General features: G+C 34.4%; 1 protein-coding gene and 1 pseudogene across 1 annotated transcript; both read right to left on the bottom strand.

The window, feature by feature from the left end:
* Positions 1–3,893: 3,893 nt before the first annotated feature.
* On the bottom strand, positions 3,894–5,540 carry LOC141331732 (uncharacterized). The gene has a single exon (XM_073836761.1). The coding sequence runs from the start codon at positions 5,538–5,540 to the stop codon at positions 3,894–3,896; it is 1,647 nt and encodes a 548-aa protein (XP_073692862.1).
* Positions 5,541–13,866: 8,326 nt separating this feature from the next.
* On the bottom strand, positions 13,867–15,175 carry LOC141331731 (uncharacterized; annotated as a pseudogene).
* Positions 15,176–21,461: the final 6,286 nt, after the last annotated feature.

Genomic DNA, 21,461 nt, shown 5'->3' with positions numbered 1-21,461 from the left:
CCTGTCAAAATATTGAGATACACTTTTTGCTATTAAAAAAAATATAAGTGAATATGCTTACACACCTGCAGTCTGTGTCGAGTGACTGGTTTGACTGTAATGCTGACTGGCTGTCCTTCCCTCCCAAACAAATGCCTTCTGTGTAAGTATCTAAATTCCGGTCACAGATGTAATCTCAAAAAAAAAAAAAAAGTTTTAAATTAATTTAGACTTGTAAGATCAACGGTTGAGATATAGATTTAAATATATAAATAGAGTGTGATCTGCAACAGCTGCATAAATCATATCCTTGGGCTTTTATAAGAATATTTCTATGATCGTTTTTATGTACTTTTAACCACAGAAAGACTAAATGTTGCACTGAAGAGACATAATCATATTAAAATTTTAAAATGAAAGACTTATCTTTTAACTTCAGTGCATAAAACTCAAAGTTGTTTCTTGACTGAAAATTATAAGAGTGTGTCACAATTATTTTCTTCCTCGTTCCATTTTCAGAATCCAGATAAGATCAGAACCAAGAACTTCATTGGAATGAAGTGAGTTTTGATATATCTTACTATTTTTGATTGGTGTGTAGTCTAGAAGCTGCAAAGATAACATAGTATAAGGTCCACTCAAATGAAGGCCAGAAATGGTAATGCAGAATGTCCATTTTTTCTGGTTTGAAATATGTAATTTGGAGCTTAACGAACGTGGTCAGTTTGAATTGTTATATGGAGAACAGGTTTTTTTTTTTTTTTTTTTTTTCTTGGAGCTTTAAAGAAAATAACAGCAGTGGGATTTGGAGCAACATGAGGATAAATAATAGTTGTCATCTCCTCTGATCATTGTTGGTCGTTGGGTAATCTTGTGCTGTGTTTCATTTATTTTTCACTACATGAATGTCCCTGGATGTGCAAAAAAGGGATTGATGGTTATATGAAGAACCTTGAACATCCATGGAATCTTTCAAATGCATAATAGGTTCTTTATAGTTGAAAAAGATTTTTTTAAAAGTTCTTCAAATTGGTTATTTTAATAACTGTTCACTGGAAGGGTTTTTAAGGGAACCAAATGGCATCACTGCAAAAACATTCATTTAATACCTTAATTTTGTAGGACAAATAGTAGTTTTGCAAAGCTGGCAAGACCTTCAGATAAAGTTAAACTGAAACTGATGCTTGAGCAGCATGCATCATATTAATTATACTAACTGATAAATAAATAGTGGGGTTTACCCAGGTTTTTCTGACTGTAACTGGTAGTAAAGTTTGTGAAACAACTTTGAATGTTTTCCTTTTAGATGGAAGCTAAAAAATGCAGCTGGGCAAGTGACATCTAACTTTGTGAGTCATAGTATCACCCAATGTGCTTACAAGGAAACAAACATTTTGATGTTCTTATCTTTACACAAGCAAAGCGTATCACATCTAGCTTCAGCGACATCCGCACTGCTTAATTTTCTTTTCTTTTTTTTTTCTTTTTTTTTCCGTTTTAATTCATTTCTGGTACTTCAGTGGAACTCTCATTTTAAAACTGAAACTAAATAATGTCAGATTATGAGGATAAAGTCTTAATATTTTGAGTGTTTTATTACACGAATAATGTTAATTTATGTCAAAATTTGCACGTTTTGATCCTTAGAAGTCTTATACGCCAACAGCCCTGGGCAAAACGAAAGCATAAGGTGTATACATGTGCATGGCCCCAACTGCAACACTGAAATACTTCATTATTGAAGATTTTGGTATCTATAGTCTGACTGATTATTTTACAGTCATTTAATTAATGATTATCTGCTTCCACATGAACATAATGCAGGATAATGCATTACTTCCTAGTACTTTATAAACCATCTTTATATTCTACACTCTTAAAAATAAAAGGTGCAGAGTAACCTTTTTTGTCTAAATGGTTCCATAAGGAAACTTTCTGTTTCAAAAAAGGTTCTTTTTGGAGAAAGAAGGTTCTTGAGGTTATAAAAAGGTAAGAAAGCGATGGTTCTTTAAAGAACTTTTGACTGAATGGTTCTTTTTTAAATAAAAAATAGTTATTCTGTGTCATCGCTGTGAAGAACCTTTTAAAGCATCCTTATTTTTAAGAGTGTATGTAGCATTTCTGAGGTAGTTCATGTCATATTTTTATTCCAGAGACTTTTTACAGTTTGCACACCGAGAGAGTAAACGAGACAATTCAAGGACAACTTTGTACACTTTTTTTTTTTTTTGTAACAGTATTTAATTATTTTCACGTTACTTATAATACTACAGTATTCACATTATTTACAATAGCAAAAAAAAAATGTAAGGTTTTAAAAGCTGATGGTGCCGTTTCATATTTTAAGTAAAGTATACACTTTTATATTACAAAAATGAAAATAGCTTCTGGAAAATAGGTCTTAAACCCGGCTCCTGTGGACCCACTTTTCGTTCAAAGTTTATTTCCAAGCTGCTTCAGCCTGTGACTTTTCAGGAGATCCTGAAGATCTTGATTAGCTGGGTTTGATTAGGTTTGGAGCTGAACTCTGGAGGAAAGTGGTTCACCAGGAGCAGGTTTGAAGAACTATGCTCTAATATACACACATAATTTCTGTAGAAATACCTGTGTGCAGACAGAGGTGTAAAGAGTACCCGAAAACCATACTTGAGTAAAAGTACAGATACCTTACTGTAAAAATTACTCCATTACAAGTTACAAGTCACCAATTCCAATAAGACTTGAGTAAAAGTCTTAGAGTATCCGATTTTAAAAGAACTTAAGTACTTTACTCGTACTGAACGTAGGCTCAAAGAACACAAAGAAATATGTATAACAAGAAACCGTTTATTTGTGAGAATTTATTTATATCCTAATATAGAAATGAAATTGAACACCTTAATGTTTCAAAATGGCAGAACAAGTCAGTCTCAGTCAAACTCAAAAACTGTTTAAAAATTGAAAAATGAATTTAAAAGCATTTTTAGTGCATTTAAAATTAAGCATATATGCACTTATTCAGTTTAAAATATATTATCTTAGCATTCCACAAAGTTTCCAAAAAAAGAAAAGAAAAAAGAATTCACACATTACTGATAAAAGTATATAAAATTTTGCCTAATGCCCCAAATTATATACACTATACTAGAACACATAGCCTATTATTCCAAAATAAATGTTTAAAGTTGTTTAATGTTAAAATCTTGTTTAAAACTATTTAAAGTAACTGATTATAGCAAAATATAGATTCTAATTATTTGGGATATAAATGTTTCATATAGGATAAAACAATTTGCATTGATTTGTAATGATGTGCCATCCCTCCTGTTTCACATTTTTGAATGAATAGTAAAAAAAAAAAAAAATCCATTATTTCATCTGACAATTCACCATGCCTAGATGACATACAAATATTCACTTTTGCTGATGGAAAAGGGCATAAAGTCTCTGAAAGAAACTTTAAAAGAAAACGCATAGCATCTTTACTGTACATTATAACATTACTCACATGGGGATTTTGAATTCCGCACAGAGATTCCGTTCATGTTCACGTGGAGTAGTCTCATTTAGCACATAGGCAAATAGCATCCAGTAGCTTCAGCACCCTGCAGATGGCCATATCGCCTCTTCCGCTCAAGAAATTACCCATAGCAGAAAAAGATGCCGACTTGTCGCGCACAATCACAATGTAATGAGTAACGGTAAGTGTACGTTCAAATGTAGTGGAGTAAAGAGTACATATATTACATAAAAAATGTAGTCGAGTAGAGAGTAAAAGTTGCTTATATTTTTGATACTCAGTACAAGTAAAAAGTAGCCAAAAAAATACTTAAGTACAGTAACGAAGTCCATTTACTCAAATACTTTACACCACTGTGTGCAGACAATTATTATTTTTTTTTTTCTACATTCATTGTGCACTGCACTGTCTGCAATCATTCCCCAGTCAGGAAAAGTTTTGCCAGACCAGCTTTAAGATAACTCAGAGCATCTTTATTGGCTTCATCAGCTACAGCATTTTTCCTCATTTCTTCCAGCTCTTGCACCCAGTTTACTTTCCCAGCCTCCCTCACTCTGGGGATGAAGAAGTCGAGATGCTGAAGTGTCAAGGCAGAGTCTGGTTTTAATGCATTCTGAGATAGATACTTGATGGTCTGGTAAGCGTTGGACAGAAGATTTAACTTTTGGGTTTCAATGTCCCGCAGATCTTTGTCTAGACATTCCATCAAAACCGAATATGTCCTGGTTAGGTGTTGGGTGTTTTCATATTCATTTTGTATAGAGTCATATTCTATTGTTGTGCTTGAAGACCTAATGACGTATTTCTTGTTTTCTTTGACGTGTTTGCTGTGGTGACACCTGTTTGTGCACACAGTGCAGTAGCCGTCTTTCATAACTTCACATTTGCTGGGATTAGAAACCCACCAGCAGTCCAACTCATGACAGTTTTCCTCACAGACGGTGCAGGTCGTCGCCTTCCTGTTCTTCCATGACTTGCTCTCAATGGGCACCTTCTCTTTGACAGTCTTTTTTATTTGAATGGTGAAGTTTTTGTGCCTTCTAATCTTCTCTATGTTTTGACTCATTGCCTCCTGAATTTGAATTTTTTCAGACTTCTTTGATTCTTTCTCTTGAACTCGCAGCTGTAAGTTGCTGATGTACGCTTCAAATTGAATTCGCTCCATCAGGACATATGAAGTCAACTCTAAACTTCTTCTCGTCATTTCATTTAGAGACCTAAAGAAATGCCTCATGTCATCCATGCTGTCTTCCCAGGCGGCAATTTGAGCACGGAGGTAGCGTTTCTCAGTGTGACGGGCGTCAGCCTGCCGGTTATTGAATAAGAAATAAACAGGTTGGCCACTTTTGTCTCGTCTGCAAGGGATTTTAGCTTTATTTATGGCCCCAATGACATTTTTGGGTGGCATACCATCAGAGTGTGTGATTAAAAACACAATGTTGTTCACAATGTCTTTTCCAAACAAAGACAGAACTGAACTGATAATGTAATGCTGTCTGTCTGAGAGACGATTCTTAGACGCTTGAGTCACAAAACACACAGCATCAATTTCACAAACTCCATCTTTGCTCTGAAACAGAGTGGCTAAATTCTCAGCAACTTCCAGATCTTTTTCTAGTCCTCTAGTGTCTCCATAACCTGGAGTATCAATGATGGTGAGCGATATGGGGCTCCTCATAGGAAAGACCTCATACATTGTGATTTCAGAGGTTTGTGATTCAGATTGATCTCTGGTTGCTTCTTCTGTGATTTCATACCATATTTCATCTTCAAACTTCACTCCCATCAAGTGGTTGACCATGGCGTTAATGAGAGTCGTCTTACCAGTGCCAGTCTCTCCCACCAACAGAATAACTTTGTTTGGTTTACTGGCATCTTTTTTTCTAAAAGTCCATTTTCTGACCTTTCCTTGTTCATCAAGCAGTTTTTTCTCTGTATGTAGACGAAAACGTTTTGGAGAACCTCTTTGAATCAGAGATAGTCTGCGTGGTGGAAGTTTTGGCTTTCTGTAAAATGCAAATGGAGGCAAAAATGTAATTGAGACTAAATACCCAATAGCCATGTTGTGATTATGCAAAATGTAAACATTTAATTCAAATCAAATTACCTGAAACAATGTTTTAAATTGTAAAGTACCTCTTAATATATTTATCATGTAAAATATCAACATTTACCTCCAGTCTTAATAAAACAATCTCATTTTTGATTAAATTATTTTAATGATCCATAAGAAGATTATCTTACTGAATAGGACCTTCCATCATGCTGCAGCTGCGCTGACGGTTTCTAGAATCCATTGTTGCTGGGGTTAAAATGTTTATCCAAAAAATTTAAATTTCGATGTCAATTACTTTCTCTAATGTCATTCCAAACCAGTATGACTTTATTTCCTCTGTGGAAGACAAAAGAAGGTTTTTCAAAGACCTTTGGAAACCAAACAAAATTGGACCTCATTAGCAATAATTGCATGGACAAAAAATTACTTCTTTTGTGCAAAATTCTGAAGTTCTTTATCAACTAATAAAGGTTGTTTTCCTCCTTAACTTTTTTAATGGTCCAAATATTGCCTTATCCTTTGATGTAAGATCTAGTTAGCAAAATTAAATCTGTTAAAAGAGGAACAAGGAAGTTAATAAGTCATATACTGTAGCTATTTTTTTCTATTGAGTTGAATCTCCTAAAATATAAATTGTATAATTTTTGTAGCCTGTACAGTGATATTTTGAACTGTTTTTCAAACTAAGTCTCACCAATTTAAAATGTTGAATAAAAGAAATCCGCTTAGATGTCAATTCAACTAAAAAACAATAATCAATGTAACTACAACAATATATATTTTACAGAAAGCATAGTATATTTAGCTTGCTTTAAAAATATGCCCAGAGAGACCATGCATTTACTTACACTATTCGAGATTATATCGTTGTGGAGTTCTCACAGCAAAGCTCTTGAGTCATTTGTGAAATGTCTCAGGGTACGTGATAATAATAGAAATGTTTTTTAGTGCTCTGGTTATTTCCAGTAATACCAGTTTAGTCAGTCACATGATTAAAATAATAATGAGCAAGCTTCTTTTATTTAGCCTACCCGTAAACAATACAGAGTTGGTACTAGATTGCCTAATGCAACAATTAGGCGTAGCTTCATTATAACTCATAACTCAACATACAGTACCATGTCAGAAAAAAATGCAACTTTTAAATAATATTCCCTCTGCACGTCAGAAACTGCGCACTTCCACGCAGAGGAGGGCGCACATCACATATCTCCCGCAGGCTTCGTTTGACAGTAAAGGGTAAGGCTTCAAAAATAAAGGTGAATGACACAATATAACGCCAGCAAGAGTCACTCATACACTCATTCATGGCATCTTTTGTGACCACATTTCCACTTGTTACAGAGTTTTCAGCATTCTTGAGAGACTCAATTTTAGCTGTGTTGGCTGTAAATTCTGCTTGATTTTCCCATACCTCCTTCATCTTTCTAAATGTGTCTCTAAAGCATGTTTTTTGTTTCAATGCGTTGGCTTGCAAGATGATAGAAATAAGAAAAAATACATTGCAATAGACAAACATGTGAAGTTATGGTAGAATGTGGGGTAATGTTAAGTAATCAGCATTTGTATGATTTATTCAAGCTTTTATGCCAGTTTGGAATAATACACTGATTTTCGGTCCTGGTCTGTTATCTTCCTCATTTAGCTGGTCAGTTAATTTCAGAGCAGAAGAAACTCGAGAGTCAGATTCTTGAACAGTAGATCCACTTCTCAACACTAAAAACAAACATATCAACTTTGAAGGATCTGAGGATCCTCCAATGCAAACTGTGTTTAGCTTCAAGAGAGCAACCTTACATTTGTGTAGTGTTTTACTTTCTTTTCCATATTCTTCATTAATTTAATCATTTTTAATTATTCCATTTAATCATAATCTTTATAGTCATTTATATATCCATTTAATTGATTTATTAATTGATTAGTCATTCATATTATGTTATATTATTATTTTTCCATTGTTGTTTAGTCTTATGACTGTGTGGTTTCATGGCTTATTTGTCCTCATAATAAGAGATATGAGAGAATGTTTATGAACCTCAAGGTTTATGGGATGCTGTTTTGAAGCAGTTTGATATAACAATACTTGTTGGATTTGTGCTCTTCAGACGAAGTCTGAGCATTGAGACATACGCAACTAAGACTATTCAATAAACTCTGCTCTTTTTTACCATCATAACTTCGTCTCCTGCTTCTGCTCTTTAATTTCACTAGTTTTTCCTCAGTCAACGTTTTGGTGTAATCTTCAGGATGGAATGACATTTTAGCGTACAGAAGACTGTTAATAGTGTTTTGGGTATTTTGGGTACCAGACAAGACCTCCTGTTAACAGGTTTTGGGTATTAGACTACTCTGCTGACGAGTGGTTCTGTTACTGGACAAACTGATATTTTCTGATGGGATCTGGCGTCCGGGGCTGGATCTTAATTGTCTAGGCATGGGGACAGCGTTCTAACAACTAGTTTCATTCTTGGTTCATAACACTTGAACGTATGATTCTCGAAGTGACTAAGCTGTTCATTGAACTTCAACATCCCTTCCCTTTACTTTAAAATTTTCAGCATCAACCATCAAACAGTTAAAGGAGAACTCCGGTGTGATTTTGACCTAAAGTGTATTGAATCATGATACCGAGTGTGAACGTACCTTGCATATCTCATCTCGGTTTGTGTCCAGCTGTCCGAAATCTGGGGTCAGTTAGCCGATGCTCACAACAGCTTGTCAATGAGAGTCAACAGGGCATCGGAATAGCCATGTAAATAAATCACTGTTTTACGCCATTTACGAGGCACAAAGTAGCTCCACACTTCATTGGTAGACTTCCAAGGGCCCTGACATTTAAAACGAGACATTGAGAACTCAGAAAAAGCACCGGTAGTTTATTTACAAGAAGATTTATACAGACAGTACCTGGAAAAGAAAATCCGGTCGCCGCCATCCTGAACTTAGTCACGATAAGTCGAGTGTCGAGCACCAAGGAATTCATCAGGTTATCAACGTATCAGGTTGTAGTTTCCTTCGTTTTCGACACTCGACTTATCGTGACTACATTTAAGATGGCGGCGACTGGTCTGTTCCTGGTGGAAAATGTCTGTATAAATCTACTTGTAAATAAACTACCGGTGCTTTTTCTGAGTTCTCAATGTCTCGTTTTAAATGTCAGGGCCCTTGGAAGTCTACCAATGAAGTGTGGAGCTACTTTGTGCCTCGTAAATGGCGTAAAACAGTGATTTATTTACATGGCTATTCCGATGCCCTGTTGACTCTCATTGACAAGCTGTTGTGAGCATCGGCTTACTGACCCCAGATTTCGGACAGCTGGACACAAACCGAGATGAGATATGCAAGGTACGTTCACACTCGGTGTCATGATTCAATACACTTTAGGTCAATATCACACCGGAGTTCTCCTTTAACAATATTCATTCACCTTGTAAGATGTGCCATTTTGCCTTGTCTGGAGTCTTTTTAAATGAGCAGTAACCTCATTCAAGACCTTCCAACACATTGGGAGTGAGAACGTGTTGCACCTTCTGAGCTGAGCTTGGGGTTTGCTCTAAATCAAACTTGTCCATTTTGCCCAAACAAGTAAGTCTTTCCAAAGACAAAACTTTCTGCATTTCCTTTTATTCCTCTTCAAAAATGGCACATATCAAGAACTTTTAGTGCATCAAAACCTAAAAGTCTTTCCAATAACGTTCAAATTCATTTTAGGATTAATTCAGCACATTGTTTCTGCAAGCACATGCGGGCTCAAACAGTCCATCCATTTCATTCAATTTTCAAGATAATCCTTCTTCTCAAATCAAGGCTTTTTACATTTTGTAGTGGTAAATGTTAAGGTTCGGTGTTAAAATTTTTACCTTGTTTCTTGTCCACTATCCTGCAGAGAAGGATAAATAGATCCAAAGGCTTTATAACCTTAAATTTATTAAATCAAATAACAAAAAACAAACAACTTAAATGTAGCTTGTAAGTTGTCACCATGCCATCCTGCCTCCAGTCATGTCCTTCAGACATGTAAACTTGCATTCTTTGTGCAATTACATGTCTGCTTACTGGTACATTATAGGCAATTCTATAGCCAGTGGGGTCTTGGAATACTTGTCCACAGTAAGTAGATACTACTATCCATGAACTTTAAATAGTTCAGATGCCAAGTATTGCCATGGCTTTGTGTGGAAAGAGTTCTTCTGATGTTCTTTGCAGGTACTACAGGATCTGCACATTTATTTAAAAAAATCTGTTTTCTTTGACCAATATACACTTTCTCAAGCCAACATGTGTGTTTTTTGATGCCTTGGTGGGCTGTGTGGAGTTGAGTCAAAATGTCATCAGTCATAGATTCTGGGATATGCACTTGTCTGCCTGTAAATACAACTTCTGCTTCTATTGCAAGTTCCTCTCAGAAATGCCAGTAGCTGCATAGGGTTTTTGCCAAGTCTTGAATTCTGTTTGGTCATCCCTGGCGGATAATTAATTTCAGTGTATTGAATTTTTTTTTTTTTTTTTTTTTTTTTCAGTCTCAGCTCCAAGATTTTGTTCAGAGCGTTGTTTAAATTTCTCATGATATGATGCTTTTTAAATTGCCATGGTATGATGCTCATCAAGTTCAGTCTTCATTGTTTTATGTCAGGTGACTGAGAGTGTCTGCAAGGAACATTTGGTTTTAAGGATGAAACACGATGCTGTAGTTGTAGCCCTATGTTTTGTTCAGCAGATGTTTGTGATGATACACTTTGTCACTGTTAAACACCAGGGTCCGTATTCATAAAGCTTCTAAGAATCCTCTCAGAAAGCTCCTAATTTAGTTTAAAATTGATATGTGGGAGTCTTAGCTAATGAGCAATCGAAGAGCAACTCTGAGCAAGGGAAAGACAAAAAGGGGTTGACCCCATTGCTGGGTATGACACTTGTAAGTGTTGGGTCTATTATAAGCATTCACTTTGAAATCATAGTAGTAATATTTCCTGTTTTACATGCACACGCATGCATTTTATATACAGTATATAGAACCAAATCATCACCTTCTGCTTTGTGGCATTTTTCCAGTTGCCAATTATGTTAATGTGGTGATTACTTCCATTTCTGGCACTATGGCATTTCAGCAGTTAGAGATGTTAGCATGTCTCTCATAAGATCGGTCACAGACATGATCCCTGCATGTTATGCATTGTGTGCACATTTCTTCTTCCTCTTCATGTTTTGTCAATTTTCTCCACTGCTAAAGAAACTCTTAAGCCTCTTAAAAGTCCTTGTCCATACTCCTAACAATTTTGGACCTTAAGACCTCTTTGAAGGGTTAAGATGCTTTTTGAATTACTTTTTCTTAACTAGGATCTTTTCTTTAACTTTAAGAGGAAACACCCACGTTAATAAGAATTTTCTTCAAAATCTTTGGGTTTCTTCAAAATTTTCTTCAGAATTTTCATGAATTCGTTTCTACAGCACTTTCCACTAGGATTATATGATTCCTGTCATAATCCTCCTTGTCAACTCCACATACTGCAATTTCATAAGCTATGCTGATCACACAATGAAGACCTTCAAGAATGGCAAGTGTCTTCTGCACTATCTGCAGATTTTGTATTTGTAATTTTTGAGTTTAGTTGTTCCACAGTTGGAATTTGTGTGGACACTTCTCTAAGTTTGTATTTAGTTTATGTGGTTGTAGACAGATTTGAAGTAATCCATCTTTCTGAAAATCAATCAGTGTGCTCTTCTACTTTTCATAGGACTCCCAGATCAACAAGTTTGTTTAAATCATTTTGAAGTTTGTCCTTGATGTGGAAACTATGTTTACATGGTCACGTAGTGGGTTGATGAATGGACTGACACCTTCCTAGGAAGAGCTTTGTTATTCATATTTCTCTTTCTCTCTCTTTTTTCCACTTACGGTACGTATTGTATTACATATAACAGTGTTTTTTAAAATAAATTCTTATTTTCCTTCATAATGCATAAGTCCTTCGTAATGCATAAGTCATTGTTACATTTATCACAATACAACTGAAGTTAATGGTTAATTGGTGAAGCATTTGGCATATATATAGTCTGTGTGCTTGTCCTTTACTTATTTACAGTCATTTAATAAGCATATGCTGTATATTTCTGCAGTATCTCTGTAGTTGTTTATGTCAGTTTGCATTTAGCATGACCTTTTACAGTACATCGAAAAAGTAAACAAGCCAATATAAAGATAATGCTTTTTTTTTTTTTAATTGTTAAAAGAATGTAACACAGCATACAACAATATAAACATACTACTCATTATTTGCAATAATACAAAGTATGAGGTTTCAAAATTTGATGATGCAATTTCATATTTTAAGAAAAGTACACATTTTTGATGTGACCCTCTAAAAAAAAGGTGTTAAGGACAAAAAACAGTATCTGGTGTATAGAAGTTTTGTAGAAACTCTTGTGTACAGACAGTCAGTTGCACTGATTCCTCATTATAAGCAGCAATCTTCTACTTTCATTATTCACTCCCAGTCAGGAAAAGTTTCGCCAGACCAGATTTAAGATAACTTAAAGCATATGTTACAGTATCTTATCTTTATATATAATTGCCTCCCAGAACTGTCTTACATTAATGCATTCCCAAAAAGCAGTCATCCACCTCCAAAAGCAACAACCACATTTACTGTGTTTGTCTGCTTGCTCTGAACTGTAAGTAATTTATTATATATGAAAATGATTATATTCAGTGGCTTCTCCTAATTTTCTTAATGATATTATTGCCAGTTTATCAGGAAGTGATGTTTTTGTGCACTTGTTGGGTGAAAACAGTAGCCTAGAATCTAGACGCGCCCCTAGCGGCAGCAAATTACATTTGCTTCTAAGGTCAGTCTAGTTACTCTCAATTCACTTAAATTTCCGAAAAATCCAAGATGTACCGGGCCAATCACGAGTCGGTGGGCGGGCTTAACATGATGACGACTGAACTGCGACCATAAGTTCAGTCAGACATGAATTCCTGGTTCCGTGAATTAAGCGTGGAAAACTGAACAGTATTTATATATTTTTTTACTTTTGATACACAGCCACGTCCATGTGTCCTGAGCAGGAGCTCGTTACATCTGAACGCGCTGTGGTGTAGAATACGCAAACACCGGAAGCGATCTGTGGCGTGTATACGACACTCATTGTTTACACAGCACAAGAGATTGTGGATATAGCTGCTATTCAAAATGGTAATTACTTGCGCTTGTCCTGGTTGTTCAAACCCATTTAAAGCTGAAAAAGATTACGTTTGCTTGCGCAAACTCATCCTGGACTTTTTTTTACATATTTCCCCTTTCGGTGTTTGCGTATACTACATCAAAGCGCGTTCACATGTGACGAGTCGAATCATAGATATGCTAAACTCGTGCTCATGACAGATGGACGTGGATGTGTATCAAAGGTAAAAAGAAAATTATATAAATACTGTTCATTTTCTTGCAAAAACCGATCGTTTCGTGTCTTAGGACATCAGTGTATCGTCACGAGCCGCAGGGTGTAATTTGGATTTGTCTGTGCATGTTTTTGTTTACTTTTAAAGGTTTAGTGCCCATCTATGTCTATTATTTAGCTGACAGACTGCACAGTGCACTGATTTTTGTTAAAAATCTCCGTCGCTCTGACTACGTCACCTGACCGACTAAGTCTCTGATTGGTTGTAGCGCTATCCTATTGCGTGGAGAGGAGTTTGAAAGACAACCGTTTATCCCACCCCTCCGGTTGAGCCCTGTCTATGGAGAGTGCCCAGACCCTACATTTATGTGGGTCTGGCTTGCCAGGCTATGAAAACAGTGCTTTATTACTGAATGTTTCATGCAATATTCCAGTTTTGTGTATACGTTAAATTCACAACTTTGGATGGAAACATAGCTTGTGCCTCATCTACAGTGTTAATAATTGTCATTTGAATTGTTTCTCAGTTTCTTTCATAATCCATGAAACTTTTCATTTGCATTTATTACAGTAGATTTGACCGTTTAATTAAACTTTTAACAGTAAAGTGTTTGTCACATCTATAGTCTGTCTGTCCTTTAATTAGTTTACAGTAATGTCACTGATAATTATTTTGCTTCCACACACAAATCGTTATCAATATTTATGTAGTTTTTCATGTCAATTTACATTTAGCATGATTTGCTGCATGATGAGAGAGTAAATGGGCCAATTCAAGAACAACCTTTCTCACTATTTATTTTATTTCCATAGGAATGTAACACAGTACACAACAATATAAACATAATAATTATATGTAATAAAACAAAATATGATGTTTTTAAAATGTGATTGTCCAATTTTTTGTTTAAGAAGCAGAGCATATTTATTGGCTTCTTCAGCTACAGCTTTTCTCCTCATTTCCTCCAGCTCCCTGAACCAGTTTTCTTTCCCAGCCTCCCTCACTCTGGGGATGAAGTCGTTGAGATGTTTCTAATTGATTTTGCTCCATTGGGACATCTGAAGTCAACTCCAAACTTCTTCTCTTCATTTCATTCAGAGACCTAAAGAAATGCCTCATGTCATCCATAATGTCTTCCCAGGCGGCAATTTGAGCACGGAGGTAACGCCTCTCAGTGTGACGGGCTTCAGCCTGATGGTTATTGAATGAAAAATACACAGGTTGGCCTCTTTTGTCTCGTCTGCAGGGGATTTTAGCTTTATTTATGGCCCCAATGACATTTTTGAGTCGCATACCATCAGAGTGTGTGATTAAAAACACAATGTTGTCCACAATGTCTTTCCCAAACAAAGACAGAACTGAACTGATAATGTAATGCTGTCTGTCTGAGAGACGATTCTTAGATGCTTGAGTCACAAAACACACGGCATCAATTTCATGAACTCCATCTTTGCTCTAAAACAGAGTGGCAAAATTTTCAGCAACTTCCAGATCTTTTTCCAGTCTTCTAGTGTCTCCATAACCTGGAGTATCAATGATGGTGAGGGATATGGGACTCTTTAAAGGATAGACCTCATACATGGTGATTTCAGAGGTTTGTGATTCTGATTGATCTCTGGTTGCTTCTTCTGTGATTTCATACCATATTTCATCTTCAAACTTCACTCCCATTACGTAGTTGACCATGGTGTTGATGAGAGTCGTCTTTCCGACGCCAGTCTCTCCCACCAGCAGAATAACTTTGTTTGGTTTAATGGCATCTTTTTTCCTAAAAGTCCATTTTCTGACTTTTCCATGTTCATCAAGAACTTTTTTCTCTGTATGTAGAGAGAGCACGTTTTGGAGAACCTCTTTCATTCAGAGATAGTCTGCGTGGTGGAAGTTTTGGCTTTCTGTAAAATGCAGTTGGAGGAAAATGTTTATCAGAATGTTTGTGTAACATAATTTAAAAATAAATATCCATTAACCATGTTCTTATAATTAAAAATGTAAACAATTAATTATACTTTTCAAGCATGGACATAATTATTTACTTCCTAGAATCAATGTTGTAAATCAGGGAGTTCCTCCAATATATTTAGCAGGCAAAAATATTTACATTCACCCCAGTCAGATCAGCCTTAATACAACAATCACATGTTTGTTTAATAACCCATTTATTCTAATAATCCATAAGAACATTCTCTTACCGCATACTGGGACCTTCTATCATGCTGCAGCTGCGCTGATGGTTTCCAGAATCCATTGTTCCTGGGGTTAAAATGTTTATCCAAACAATGAAAATTACGATGTCAATTACTTTCTCTAATGTCGTTCCAAACCAGTATGACTTTATTTCCTCTGTGAAAGACAAAAGAAGGTATTTCAAAGAACTTGAGAAACCAAACAAATTTGGACCCCATTAGCAATAATTGCATGGATAAAAAAAAACATACGCTTCTCAAAATTACTTTGTTTGTGCAAAATTCTGGAAATATTTATCAACTAATAAAAATGTGTTCATTTCTTAACTTTTATAATAGTCCACATATTGCCTAATTCTTTGAAGAATCTAAGATCTAGTTAGCAAAATTCAATCTGTTACAAGAGGAGCCAGGAAGTAAATACTGTAAATACGCATACTGTAGCTGAATTTGTCAATTTAGTTGAATCTCCTTAAATATAAATAGTATATCATTTTGTAGCCTGTACAGTTGTCATGTATCTGGTCTATCCTTTCTTCATGAACTCTTGCACCACACTTCATGGACTTCATTCCCCACAAGCCACTGCTCTAATCACTGCATTCACCTGCTCTCACTTTACTGATTACTGCTCACAGCTGCACCTCATCACACTGTCTGCATTTAAGCCACTCACACACTCAGCCACTCTGCGAAGTCTTACCGTTCCCTATGGTCGTAATTCCGAGCGTTTTCCCTTGTGTTGGTTTCTCTGTGTATGACTCTGGACTGTGTACCCCGTTGACGATTCCTGCTACCTGCCATTGCGACCATTACCTGTGTATCGAACTGTTTCCTGGATTTCCTACGTTGTTCCTGTTTTCCTGGTGATTATTCCTGCCTGTTGACTATTCTCAATAAATGCTGCAATTGGATCCGCACGCCTCAGTCTGACTCCCTGTGACAACAGTGATATTTTGAACTGCTTTTCAAACTCAGTCTCACAAATTTAAAATGTTCAAAAGAAATCTAGTTAGATGTCAGTTCAACAAAAAAAAAAAATAAAATAAAAAAAATAATCAAGGTAACTACAACAATATATATTTTACAGAAAGCATAGTATATTTAGCTTGCTTTAAAAAATATTCCCAGAGAGTACTCAAGGTACATGATAATAATATAAATGTTTTTAGTGCTCTGGTTATTTCCAGTAATACCAGTTCAGTCAGTCACGTGATTAAAATAATAATGAGCAAGCCTCTTTTATTTAGCCTACCCGTAAACAAAACAGAGTTGGTAAATTGCCTAATGCAACAGGCTTTTCTTCATAATAACTCATAACTCAACATACAGTACCATGTCAGAAAAAAAATGCAACTTTTAACCCTCTGGTGCTCTTCGTTTTGCAGTCACACGTGTGCTCTTCGCGGTCAGAAGTGACCGGACACCTGTAACGCATCCTGTAATTTTTTCAGTAAAACCATTCCAATTCATTTTTGTTTAATAATATTTTTTCTTTTTTCTTTTGCATTTTGAGAGGGTTTTGTGGTATTAATGAATATTTATGCTGTAATTTATATCCATTTTTTGCCATTGAGAATAATAAAAAAATTTCTTTTATTTTTTTTTTTAATGTCTGCACCTGTTTCTGATATATTTTTCGTTAATTTAACCACAGTATTGAACAAATACCTAAGGTTATGTTTGTTTTCATCTAAGAGAGATGAAAAGTAATCCGATCTGGCAGTTTTTAATGCTTTTCTATAAGATGAGTTGCATTCACGCCAAGCAGTACGAAAAACCTCTAGTTTTGTTTTCCTCCAGCTGCGTTCCATTTTTCGTGCTTTTCTCTTTAGGGCGCGAGTGTGATCGTTGTACCACGGTGTTACACTGTTTTTCTTAATCTTTTTTAAGCGCACTGGAGCAACTGTATCTAAAGTGCTAGAAAAGAGTGATTCCATAGTTTCTATTACATCAAGTTTTTCTGAGCTATTGAATATGCTGAGGAATTTAGATAAGTCAGGAAGATTACTTACAAAGCAGTCTTTTGTAGTAGAAGTGATGGTTCTACCGTACTTGTAGCAAGGAGTTGAATTTACAGTTTTAGCTATCTGGAGTATACAAGAGACTAGATAATGATCTGAGATATCATCGCTTTGCTGCAGAATTTCAACACCATTAACATCAATTCCATGTGACAGTATTAAATCTAGAGTATGATTTCGGCAATGAGTAGGACCTGACACGTGTTGTCTAACCCCAATAGAGTTCAAAATATCTATAAATGCTGTTCCTAATGCATCTTTTTCATTATCAACATGGATGTTAAAATCACCCACTATTAAGACTTTATCTGCGGCCAACACTAACTCGGAAATAGTCCCACATACGTGTTGTAGGGTGGGCATATTTATAATGTATTGGCCAAATATTTTTTTTTTTTATAAAAAATACACTTGTTGATTATTTAAAATACACAAATAATATTTAATAAATGTATACAAAGCGTATTTATAATGTATTTTTTATTAATAAAAATATGTGGGCAATACATTATAAATACGCTTTGTATACATTTATGATATATTATTCATATATTTTAATTAATTAGTGTATTATAATGAATAAAAATGTGTGCGCAATACATTATAAATACGTTGTCACGAAGCGTGTAGGAAAGCGCAAAATAACGTCTTCAATAAAAAGTCTTCAATAAATCCTCAGGCAGAGTAACGATAGACAGGAATGGCGGGAGAAGACGCGCACACAACGAAGGAACACAGGTGTAACGCTTGTAGCCAGACAAAGAAACATTGGAAATCAAACAAACTTATAAAGGGGAGATAATTACAACAACAGGTGGAGGGGATCACACTAATGAGCAGGAAGACCAAAAAAAAGCATGGGAGAAACCAAACAGACAATCTAACGGGGGAAACACTGGGAAAAACCAAGGCAAACAGTCCAAGGGCGTGGCATACAGTACGCTTTGTACACATTTATCATATATTATTCATGTATTTAAAATAATCAACAAGTGTATTTTTTTTATTAATAAAAAGATGTGGGCAATACATTATAAATACGCTTTGTATACATTTGTTATATATTATTAATGTATTTTAAATAATCAATAAGTTTATTTTTTATGTATAGTTAGTATATTTAAAGGTTTATGAAATATGTTTCAATTCTATTTTAAGTGGTAACAAAATAAATTTTTGGAAATGCTGAGATAGTATGTTAAAAGCACATTTTAGTTCAATTTTATGGTGTCTCAAAATAGCACAGTTGAATACACTTAGATGGTATTAAGCTTATCTTAAAATATACTTAATACTATTTTTAGTACATTGAATACAAAATTAGTGTGCGAAAATGGAGCACTTTTAGTACAGTACTAAAAAGTATACTTGCTGTACTTAAAATGTATTTTAGCACTTTTTTTACATTTTGTATTTTTTTTAACATATTACTATTATACTTTAAACTATTCTTAAATATATTTGTAAATGTTTAAAATGAGGGTTCAATTGTACTTCTAGTTGTAACTAAATATATTTTTTAAAATACAGATATAGTATGTTAAAAGCACATTTTAGTTCAATTTCAGGGTGTCTCAAAATAGCACAGTTGAGTACACTTAGATGGTATTAAGTTTATCTTAACATAAACTTAATACTATTTTTTAGTACAATAACTACAAAATTAGTGTGCGAAAATAGAGCACTTTTAGTACATTACTGAAAAGCGTACTAAGTATACTTACATTAAAGTGTATTTTAGTGCCCTTTTTTTTTTTTTACCTGGGTAAATAAAGTGTGTTTTAGTGCACTTTTTCTTTTTCTTTTTTTTTCTTTTTTTTTTTTACCTGGGGGGACCTCAAGGCAATAACGTTTTGTTAGAATTACCACACTCAAAATCAGTTTAAGTGTTAGTGCTAATAATGCATTCATATTAAGTGTACTTAAGTACAACTTTTGAGAATTTGGACTTCTACTATAATACATTACGAATAGATTTTTAATAAAATCAATTTAATGTAAACTTAAAATTACCACACTCAAAATCAATTTAAGTGTTAATGCTTATAATGCATTCATCTTAAGTGTACTTAAGTACAACTTTTGAGAAAATCTACTTCTACTACAATGCATTACTAATAGATTTTTTATATATTGACTTATTTTAAACTTAGGATTAGTAAGTAAACAGTCTACTAAAAAATCAACTAATGTTTAAAGCACACTTTTGAAAAACACACTAATAAAACTCTTTTGTATGTTTTTTTTCTGTAGTATACTTTATTTTGGTACACTAAAAATTTATTTAAGTATTACTGGTATTTAGTATACTTTTTTCAAGTGTTCTAAAGTCCTACTGAAGTATAAACATACTTTTAATTAGTATATTTATAGTGTATAAATATCACACTTTTATTTAACACAAAAAAATAACAAAGTACTTAAAATGTATTTGCGGGTATTTAAGTGTATTTTCATTGCATTTAAGTATATTATTTTTTCACCTGGGTAAACTACGCAAGCTATGATGACTTTCACCTTGATAGTTTAACGCTGATGTATACCGAAGACTATAGAATGTGGTCGCGCGTTTATGTCTCCTCCGCCAAAACACAGACGGGATCGCGTCGTCCTCCATTCTTGAAAACAGAATCTACTATAGCGAAATGCCACGTAAATTCGTCGTTTTTTGGATTCATAAATCAAATGTCGGTCTGTCACTTAATTCAAATCGCGATATGGACTAGTGTATGTGAAAATTGAAATGCAAAAAGACCGTTTTAATATGAATCCGATATGTTCCGTTTGCCTAGCTGTACGTATGCATGGCGGAGACGAGCTTTTACTACACGCATACTGAAACCCACGTGACGCTCCCGGTAATTTTTGGCATTTTCATCTCACATGAACAGATAAACTCAATCGCCCAAACTGCTGTGAGTGTCACTTTTACCATTTCATTTGAGAAAACTAGCATCATATCATACTGTATACACAGAAACTTCACGGCAACCTGTCAAAATAAAAGTACGGTGTAAGATGTAATGGGTTGGGTTTTATATTATTGAAATTATATATATTATTGAAAAGTCTCTATTAACACAAGTTACGAGTGCGGTTCTATTTGAGGCTTCTGTGTCCTGTCATTTTTGCAGTGGGTCTGAATTTGTTCTTACAGTAGCTACATCTGTTTTAAGAAATCTCCCCTGCCTTTTCCAGTCTAGGGGGTAATATCTGTTTGAACAAATTTGTGGACTGAATTACTGTGTGAAAGAGAGGGTTTGCAAACGTTTTAAATCTAATAAATTTATTTCATAGTTACTTTAAATAAACAAAATGCAACTTATTCTTCATGGCTTACGCTTATATTTTAGCTTAACCATAATTTATCTCACATCAAACACTTTAGTTTCTTATTTTATCCATAACTGCACGATGAAGTATATCAACAAAGTCTTTCTGTAATGTTTTAAAAATATAAATGATAACACTTGGGCCCCAACAGTGTAGCTTATTCATGTACATAAACACACATTCAGTCCTCTAAGTCTTATTCTCTTCTATAAAAAAATGAATATAAATTTTGGGATCACACATGATATAAAACAAAGCAAAACATTTACACTAGTTTTTAGTAGCGGTAAGTATTGTAATGGGGAGCCAGCAATGTCAAAATAAGTAAAGGGAAAAATGTATTTAAACAGACCAAATCATACGGATTATGCCTGGACATGCCAGTTTGATATTGCATCAAACCCTTCAACCCCAATCACAGTAAACTTTCTCTATTTCTATATTTTTTTAATAAATATTATTTAGTACATTTTTATAAAGTTTTTGTACTCTACAAAGTGAACACCTACCCGTCAGACAAAAAGTTCAACACACTTCCATTTGTAATAAAATATTGTAAGTCATTTAAATTATTATAGTAGGACTACATATATAGTAGAAATTTCATCATAAATCACATTTATGTTGTTATATCAATGGAATATCCAAATTATTAGAAAAATTTGTGATCTGATAAGTCCTATAAACATTTCAACCTAAAAAGTGACTGAAGTACAAACACTCACACAAACATAGGCTACATCCAAAATAAAACAAAAATACTTGTTTACAATTTTAGTGACTATATATATATATATATATATATATAAATATAGTCTATATATAAATATATATATATATATATATATATTTTTTTTTTTGCATCACATGTTTGCTTTTTGTGTTTTATTTTGCATGTATGTTTGTGTGAGAGTTTGTACTTTACCCTAGACTGTAAAAAGGTAAGGGAATTTTTTAATTATTCACTTTCAATGATATGAATATTGTTTAT

This window comes from Garra rufa, chromosome 3 (assembly GCF_049309525.1).
Source record: "Garra rufa chromosome 3, GarRuf1.0, whole genome shotgun sequence".
Classification (NCBI taxonomy): Eukaryota; Metazoa; Chordata; class Actinopteri; order Cypriniformes; family Cyprinidae; genus Garra; species Garra rufa.
The sequence above is the reverse complement of the archived record's forward strand: the minus strand, read 5'-3'. Positions and strand labels throughout refer to the sequence as shown.